At 48.6% G+C, this 9,445-nt stretch overlaps 1 protein-coding gene across 1 annotated transcript in view; it reads left to right on the forward strand.

Moving 5' to 3' along the window:
• The first annotated feature begins 387 nt into the window (after positions 1–387).
• Positions 388–9,445, forward strand: part of ZSWIM2 (zinc finger, SWIM-type containing 2) — an 11,378-nt gene continuing 2,320 nt past the window's right edge. Inside the window, 9 exon segments of the mRNA XM_005866131.2 lie at positions 388–396; positions 850–950; positions 2,470–2,510; positions 2,835–3,042; positions 4,461–4,712; positions 5,515–5,599; positions 5,995–6,107; positions 6,552–6,605; positions 8,900–9,053. Coding sequence (XP_005866193.2) covers positions 388–396; positions 850–950; positions 2,470–2,510; positions 2,835–3,042; positions 4,461–4,712; positions 5,515–5,599; positions 5,995–6,107; positions 6,552–6,605; positions 8,900–9,053 — 1,017 coding nt within the window.

Genomic DNA, 9,445 nt, shown 5'->3' on the forward strand with positions numbered 1-9,445 from the left:
CACGCCGCTCCCAGCAGCTGGTCGGCTTGGAAACTTAGTGGTTTATGCACTTGAGGTAGTGACTGCAGATTCCTAACCGGCGCTTCTTCACTCTGCTTACAACACCGCATTTACTGTGCTCAGCCAAGACAGACGTGGGGAGTACAATTAGTCTCCTTGGATCAGATTAAATAAAATAAACTCACCCGTTCAAATGCACCAAACAAACAAAAACCCGAAATTTTATAAAGGTCTTTAGCTTCACTGCAAGGCAGGAGAGAGAGAGAGAGAGAGAGAGAGAGAGGAGAGATTTTTTAAATGAGCCTTCTTTCCCCTTGCCCGAGTATAGGCCATTTAGAAACAGTCTTGATTGACCATACACGTTGTTGACGGAGGCGAAGGCCAAGGATGATGGGAGTGAGGCATCAGACTGGCCTCAAGAACTAAGGTGCCCTGTAGCCGAGACGCAACCCTTCAGAGTCACGGAAGCTGGATTACCCCTGGAAATCTCATTTAGTCTAATCATGTGTTCATTTAGCTTTACTCTAACCCAGTGGTCGGCAAACTGCGGCTCGTGAGCCACATGCGGCTCGTGAGCCACATGCGGCTCTTTGGCCCCTTGACTGTGGCTCTTCCACAAAATACCGACTTCAGCGAAGGTACCTCCATCAGATTGAGGACGTTTTTAGCAAAGGCCAGCTTAGGAGGACCCTAATGAAGTTAATAACAATGTACCTACCTGTATAGTTTAAGTTTAAAAAATTTGGCTCTCAAAAGAAATTTCAATCGTTGTCCTGTTGCTATTTGGCTCTGTTGACTAGTGAGTTTGCCGACCACTGCCCTAACCCCACAAACTGCCTGGAGCTTTAGAAAGTGTGCATTTTTGCTTTCAAGGTTTTCCTCGGAAACCCGCACATCTGTAACTGCCCCGCGTTTCAGAAAAGACGGGAGCTGTGCAGGCACATCTGCTGGTAAGTGGCAGCCACACCGCCTCCCACAGGGACAGCGGGGCCTCCCACCACGGGTGCCCTTCCCGGGGGTGAGCCGTGCAGGGTGGAAGGAGGTCGGTGCTGGGGACGTATACAGGCAAAACGGTCACGGCTCATCAGTATACTTCAGGGTGTTTTATTTCACTCTTAAGTGCGGTTTAACTTAAAAAATACTACCACCTCAACATGTTTTGAAGGTTAACATTTTTAATAAAAATCAATGTGTATGCTCTCATTACGTACAAATATGAAATCGATAAGACAGGGAAAGACTCCCTGATCATTCACGTCATTGATAACTATGTGTTTGGTTAGCGTGTATATTCTTTAGTTTATTGTTTTCCTTTTCAATAAGCATTTGACACTGTCTTTCAAGACAGAGGTAGGACTTAACTGGAGATTCTTCTATCAAATCTGAAATTTGTCCTCTAATGTCAGAATCTACTTGTCAGGGAATTCCAGAAATAAAGTAATAAATGTGCATTTCGTTTAACTCAATTCCTTCTGTTCATCTACTATACTAATATCAAAAAGTCATTCATTATATTATTATAGAAAATTTGTGATTGATATCTGAGAGAGAAAAAAATCAACAAGATTGTAAGAGAATACTGTGTATCTCATATTTCTAATGCTTTTTGTTTATAGGTTTAAAAAAAAACAGTGTAACATCCGTTATTCCTAATGCTTTTATTTACCAAATTTTTTGTTTTGATCAGTTTTTACTGAGCATCTACTAACAAGTTATTTGCTCTAGTTAGCGTAAGGCTATCAAATATGGCCCTTTCAAAACTTGCTGTTTGCTTTTATTATTATTATCATTAAAATATCTTTTTTCCCGTTTTTATTTTCTGCCAGCTTCCTCGGGGCAAGGGCAGTCTTTCCTGTTACTTATGTCATGTAACTCACGTTTTACTGTATATTAACTATAAACCGGATGGAACTATAATACAAGTATTTAATGTGCTGAAATAGACTTAATATATTCAGTACAAATTTAATATATATATTACTTACTTTTAAAAAATAGTCATATTCCATTTTCATTGGTAATTTTGAAAATATTTTTCCTGTCATACAGTACAATGGCTCATGTAGGAAAATAGCCATTTGGTGCTCTCTCCAGAAAATCACTCCATTTCTGGGAGGAGGAGGCGTTTGGGAAAGTTAAAGGGAGTCCTGTGAATCCCCGAATTCCCCCACTAGCCTCTCTGCAAAGGACCTGATGTCATGAAGAAATGCCTGGACCCCGTCCGGCAAATCCCTTTACTGTAAATGTCTCTCGTTTCCATTTCTCATACTTTTTTCACACGTGCTTATTTTAAAGCATAAATGTGACTGCTTTCATAACAGAAAGCTGGTGAGGGTTTTCAGTTTATCCTCTGCATTCAGTAGTATGAATTCTATAATGCCGTTCCTACTCTAAAATTAAAATGAGGTCATTTTTGAGGTCCTATCAGAAATAAATGTGTTGTTTTGTTTTTCTACTTGTGAATCTTAGGATCTTGTTGAAAAAATTCAAGCTTCCAAGGAATCATGAATGTAAGTTGTATGTGCTCTTATACAAACTATTTTGAGGTTCACAAATTATAATCCTACAATTAACCCCAAACCCTTCAAATGCACTCGTTGCACAGGCTCTGGTAGTAAGGAAAGTGAGGTACTGTCCACGCTTTTTATAAATCAGTCTTTTCTGACCGTTTGGCTCTGGAAGGAATACAACGCAGTGGTAAAGGTGATGTAAGCACTCCCCCCACTGTCTTCCTGACACTGGAAAGAAAAGGCTGACTTGCAGCACCAGCCATTACGTCTGTGACGCTCTCATGCTGCTGCTGGACTTTAACACGGGGGGGGGGGGGGGGGGAGCTTTGCAGCTGGGCCTGGTGGAAGGAGAGATCGACGACCTGCTTCGGGGGGTGGGCTGCCTGCCATCCGCCCCCAAACCAGCCAACGACCCGCGTGCGCACACGGAAGGCGACGGGGGCGCGAAGCAGAAGGAGGTCAGCCCGGAGGACATCTGCTCCATCTGCCAGGAGCTGCTGCTGGAGAGGAGGCTTCCTGTCACCTTCTGCAGGTGCTGTTCCCACCTCCACCTCGTGAAAACATCCTAATGCCATGTGTTCGCAACTGACGCCGGATGACACGCTGTAGGCAAACATTATACATTTAAACGCTGTGTTTCCTTGGCCTTCTCTTTTTTTAAAAAATATATTTTATTGATTTTTTACAGAGAGGAAGGGAGAGGGATAGAGAGTTAGAAACATCGATCAGCTGCCTCCTGCACACCCCCTACTGGGGATGTGCCCGCAACCAAGGTACATGCCCTTGACCGGAATCGAACCTGGGACCCTTCAGTCCGCAGGCCGACGCTCTAGCCACTGAGCCAAACTGGTCAGGGCTCCTTGGCCTTCTCTTGTCTCCTAATGTATATGCTGTGGGAGGTCCTGTTTTTACTCTGAATATTTCTGGGCTACATTTTAAAGGGTGAAAATGGAAACCTAACTCTACTCTTTTCACTTTAAGTTTATTAAAGTCGAATAATCTTGACATTTCTCTTTTAACACACGAATAAATGCCATGGTTTAGAATAGTTACAGAGTTTTCCAAAAGTAAAGATTATTTTACTTTAAATGATAAAAAAGAATATTCTGTTTTTCAGAGCTCTGTTTGTAAACCTAATAATCCAGAGTGTCACACAACGGTTCATTAAGTGTCACCGTCAGCTACTCTCAAAGGCAGCTGGGTTTGGAAAATGTGGAAGCCGTTTGCTATTGAGCATTTTTTCATTCTTTGTTTTCCCTCCCGATCATTTTCCAAAATTGTGTCCACACGTAGTTTTCACCACCTCCCCAAACACTGTGTCTCTCAGGAGACGTTCGCTGGGTGCTGCCACATACCGCGGGGTTTCCAGAAAGAGAAGGTGGCAACCTGCTCCCAGCGTGCTTTTTATTTAAAAAGGCAGCAGGCCCTGGCGGTGTGGCTCTGCGGTGGAGCATCGGCCTAGGAGCCAGGAACTCAGGGCTCCATTCCCGGGTTGCAGGCTCGGTCCCCAGTGAGGGGCGTGCAGGAGGCAGCAGATCACTGGTTCTCTCTCATCGATGTTTCTCTCTCTTCTCTCTCTCCCTTCCTCTCTGAAATCAATAAAAATACATATTTTTTAAAAAGTAATAATCATCGTTATAATGTTCCTTTTTGTTAATACTATGTGCATTCTCACTTTACAAATGGAAAATATTTTCATGCTGCAAAATTTTTTACCACCATTTCGTTGAATGGGGGGAATTAGCTTGGAATTCTGATGCAGTAAATTAAAGATGACGGATTAGACAGACAAGAGAAGATAGAGTGGGCGTTGACGTCAGCAAACGAGTTACAGCTGGAAGCTCGGGGTCTGTATTTATGGGAAGTGAAGATGGCAGCAGAGAACACTGTCTTTACACACATTTACAGAACCTGTGCGCACAGATGGCAGCCTCACTTCATTCCTCACAGGTTTGGCTGTGGCAATAACGTGCACATCAAATGCATGAAGATCCTGGCCAACTACCAGGACGCGGTATCCAGCACGTCTATGCTGAAATGTCCGCTGTGCCGGAAAGACTTCGCACCGTTAAGCCTGATCTTGGAGGAATTCAAAAACTCGAGCAAACTGGTGACCGTGGCGGAGAAGGAGCGGCTGGACAAGCAGCTGGGGATCCCCTGCAACGGCTGCAAGCGGTGCCCGATTGAGGGGACCTGTTATAAGTGAGTGTCCGCAGGGCCTCGGGGGACGCAGCCTGAGGCCCAGGCATCTGGCCGCCTCCCTCCTCCCCTCCAAACGGAGCGGTTTCCTTGCCCGATGGGCGATGGGCCGTGTGGGGAGGGTTTCCAGACTGGGAGGTACGGGAGCCAGGACCCCAGAACTTCACTGTCTCCTGCTCTTCCCTCGCCCGAGGGCAGGGCTCTGCACGCCCTGTCTGGAGCAAGATGCCGAGTGGTACCGCCTTGGGGTCCTGGGCCCGGCTTTGCTGATGGTCCTGGACCAATTCCCACGCTCAGAGCCCTGCTCGGAGCCTCTCCCCCTCACTCACGGCCCTTCATTCTCCTGCATCCCCTGGGCCAGCGTCAGCCCAGGGCTCTCGGAGGGGACAGGATGAGGGGACACAGAAGAGGGGGGCGCTGTGAGCGGGAGGGCAGGCTCAGAGGTGCTGCCCCGCTTTCCCTGAGGTGAAGGGGGGCCACGGGAGGAGCAGGAAGGCGGGTGGGCGGCCGGGAAGGTGGACAGACAGGAGAGCCTCTCGTCCAAGAGGAAATGCAAGCTCCTGGGCCCCTGGATTTCAGCCACGGAGACCCTCAGGCTTCTGTCTTACAAAACAGTAGCTAATAAGCGGGCATTGCTCAGGCTGCTACCTGTGTTGACGCTTGTTGCCATAGCAACAGGAAACTAACACAAGGTGGGACCTTTAGACGGGCCTCGGCGCATCTGCCTGGTTCCCAGGAAATTCTGGCCAGAATTCTTCATCCCCAACCATCCAAATAACCGGGTTTTCCTTGTGCGCGTGTCCAGGTGCGCCCAGTGCGAGGAGTACCACCTGTGCCAGGACTGCTTCCACAGCTGCGGCCACGGCCCCCACGCATTCACCTTCCGGGAGGTGAGTGTCCCCGAGGGGCACCGGGTGGGTCCCCTGGGAAACGGGATGAAGTGCATCTGAGAACAACAGGACTCGATGGCGCTCTGGAGAAGAGTGAGATGAGACTGAACAGACACCCAGGACCTTAATTTTCGGAGAGCTCTTTCCCACAGGGACGTGCCAGGCAATCGGTACGTACGTTCGTGATCTGTCAGACCCAGCACAGTGACAGACGTGACAGCGTTGTACACAGTCGTCAGGACAGCCATCGAACCTGACGACGCATTCTTAAAGAGATCGGACCATGACAGACTGAGTTTCGTGTCATGTGACTGACGTGCAGCCTATGAACTTTAATTCGCAAAATAAAAGTGTGTGTGATCGGCACAGAAACATGGACGTTTTCTCTCTTACAGAAGAGAAATCAAAGATGGAAATCGCTAGAAAAGAGGTCAGATGAGACTGGAAAATACAGAGATATCAGCAGTGACATAGAAGAGCAGACACCACGTTTTCAAGAAAAGCCAGGGTGAGCTTCTCAGTGCAATTCCGTGGAGGACGTGGGGCACTTACACAATGAGTGAGTTGGACAAGTTTCATTCAGTCCTTTATTCGGTAAATACATGCTGAGTCCTCATTACAGGCCGGGGGACAGGCCGTGAGCAGGTGGGGAGCGAGGCCTGGGTCAGACGGCGTAAACCCAGGCCCAGGGCAGCCAGGTGGGCTGCCTGCCTTCGGGCAGTGACATCCGCTTGGCAATGGGGATGATTCTAAAACCAGCCGCGCGGGACTTCTGTGAGTCTGAAGGGAGTTAACACACACAGCAAATATTCCAATCACGTCATCTGTCATTAGTATTAATTCTACCAGAGGTTGTACTAGGTCCTGGGGAAGTAGTACAGTAATTAAATGATCCTCTTAATAAAAGTAAAATTAAAACTGACACATTATGTATGCACCCCTACATTCACAGCAGCACCGTTTACAATAGCCAAGATCGGGAAACAGCCCAAGTGCCCGTCAGCAGGTGAGTGGATAAGAAGGCTGTGGGTACACTTACACCATGAAACACTATGCAGCTGTAAAAAGAAGGCTCTCTCACCCTGTGAGACAGCATGGAGGGCCCTGGGGAGTATCATGCTGAGTGAAATAAGCCAGTCAGAGAAACACAAGTATCACATGACCGCACTCATATGTGGAATCTAATGAACAAAATAAACTGATGAACAAAGTAGATCCAGAGACATGGAAGCATGGAACAGACTGATGAATCCCAGAGGGAAGATGGGGGTAGGTGGGAGGGTGGGGAGAGATTAACCAAAGAACTTGTATGCATTTTGCATAACCCATGGACACGGACAATAGTGTGATGAAGGCCTGGGGCAGGGAGCAGGTGCAGGACGGGGCGATGGGGTACGGGTGTCAATGGGGAAAATAAAGGGGCATCTGTAATACTTTCAACATTAAAGATACATTTTTAAAAATTTGGTACCACAAAATATACTCCCAATAGAGGGAACTAAAACTTTTGAGGAAAAACAGCTTAAGCCAACCACTCCTCTTGCAGGGAGAGTGCCGAGCGATTGGCTGTGATCAGAACACAGGCCCCCAGACCTTGTGTCATGCCCCTTAACTACTAAAAAAATCAAAGTTGCTGCTTTTATTAACCTACTAGCTACATTGTAAAATATATGCAAAAGGTCGTTTTTAAAGGGTGGAATAAAATTGAATACTTTTTTAAAAATAATTTCAGTGAATTAATCAAACAAAATGTATATATACACTGAGTGGCCAGATTATTATGACCACCCACCCCATCAGTACTTCATTGACACTTCCAAAAATACTGAATATTGAAAACTTCCTAAGCAAATACTCTCAAGGTTGTATTATTATTATTATTTGCATAACTAATTCACTTCATTGTCCTGATGGGGTGGTCATAATAATCTGGCCACTCAGTGTATACTAGAGGCCAGATGCACGAAATTCGTGCAAGAGTTGGCCTTCCTTCCCCCCCATCTGCCTGCACAGGCTTCCCTCTGGCACCTGGGACCTGTTCTTCCCTCCGGCCACTGGCAGGCACCCGGGACCTGGGCTTCCCTTGCAGCCCTGGCTTCATCCGGAAGGTCATCCAGAAGGACGTCTAGAAGAACATCCGGTCTAATTAGCATATGACGCTTTTATTATTATAGATACACATAACCCAGGGGATATTTAGCCCATGCCCTGTGGGCACTCTGGGGACCACCGCCCTTCATGCGCCCAGACAGAGGCTCTGTCTCCTTCCCCTGGGCCCTGGCGCGGTGTCCACTCCCCCACAAGGGGATGAGGAGCCGTTCAGCTCCGGGTGCGGGCGATGTGCGGGGAGGCCACGAGCATTGGCGGCAGAAGGACACTGGAGACAGAGAGCGGGCCACACAGGAGGGAGACTCGGGGGTCAGGGGATGCTGAGCCGTTGGAAACGGGCGCACCTTCCCTGGGACTCAGTGGCTTTGGTGAAAGCGGCCGTGCAGCGACTGTTCCACGAACGCCCTGGACGTGCGTGCCCAGCGGCTTCTGAGTACGAGGGAGGCCTTCACCCTCAGCTCTGCTGGTTGTGACTCTGGGTGCAAAATGGGCCTGGTCCTTTCAGAGCCTCAGCCACCCGGTCTGGCAATACCGACGGGTCAGCGACCCCCCGGGAAGTGAGGTCGTCGGGCACGAGGACCTGCGGGCTCATCACGGCGGGAACATCGAACACAGCCAGTGAGCGCCTTCCTTCCCACCAGTCAGAAGAGCCAATTCAGTCGTAGTCTCTTAAAATATATGTAATATTTCAGTCTGAGTCTCATCAAAATTCTGCTCTGGTTTTCAGGTTACTATTTTAAATTGAAATGACTAAATTTCATTCTTTTTTTTTTTAATGTTTTTATTGATTTCTTTTAGAGAGAGAGAGGCAGGGAGAGGGATAGAGAAATAGAAACATCCATGATGAGAACCATGGATCGGCCGCCTCCTGCACGCCCCCCACTGGGGATCGAGCCTACAACCCGGGCCTGTGCCCTGACCGGAATCGAACCCTGACCTCCTGGTTCCTAGGTCGATGCCACACAGGCTGGGCCTACACTTGATTCCTGATGACGCTGATGTGAAAGTTGGTTCCTCCTTGTTCAGGATCAAGACAATAGACTTGGTAGAACGGTCTGCAGTCCGAGACTGACTCTCTCCGTCCAGGAAAGCAGGTGTTTGCTCATTCCCGCTGCGAGGTGGCTCCCTCATGGACCAGCCTCCTGATCGGGGAGTCCCGGACGAGCACTCAGTCCCGCTCACCCTCCCCAGCCAGGTGCACACGCCGAGGCCCGCGGTGCGGTCGCTGCCCCTGCTGATGATCACGAAGAACAGCAAGCTGCTGGCGCCCGGCTTCCAGTGCCGCCTCTGCCTGCAGGCCTTCTGCCCCGGCCAGTACGCCAGGCTGCTCCCCTGCTCCCACAAGGTGGGTCCCCGCCACCCCCGCTCTCCCTGCGGCCGGCTCTCCCAGACGAAGGGGCCACAGAAGCCTCCCCTTCCTCTCCGTGGTTGTACGTGCAGATGTTCAAGCTGAGCGGTGTCTGTAGAGGAGCAGAGAGACCATCGAAATGGCAGCCTTGCCCCTGAGAATGATTCCTCTTGATTAGGGCTCGTTTCTGTGCATACCATCCAGGAAAGAGAGACCGGCCCTTTAAGTAAGAGCCTGGCATCTACTGTAGTTATCTGTCAAGAGGAAAGGCTTACAGAATACTAGATTTTATGTGTATGTTTTATTGATTTCAGAGAGGAAGGGAAAGGGAGAGAGAGAGAAACATCAATGATGAGAGAAAATCATGGATTGGCTGCCTCCTGCACGCC

This window comes from Myotis brandtii, unplaced genomic scaffold (assembly GCF_000412655.1).
Source record: "Myotis brandtii unplaced genomic scaffold, ASM41265v1 scaffold221, whole genome shotgun sequence".
In the NCBI taxonomy this organism is placed as follows: Eukaryota; Metazoa; Chordata; class Mammalia; order Chiroptera; family Vespertilionidae; genus Myotis; species Myotis brandtii.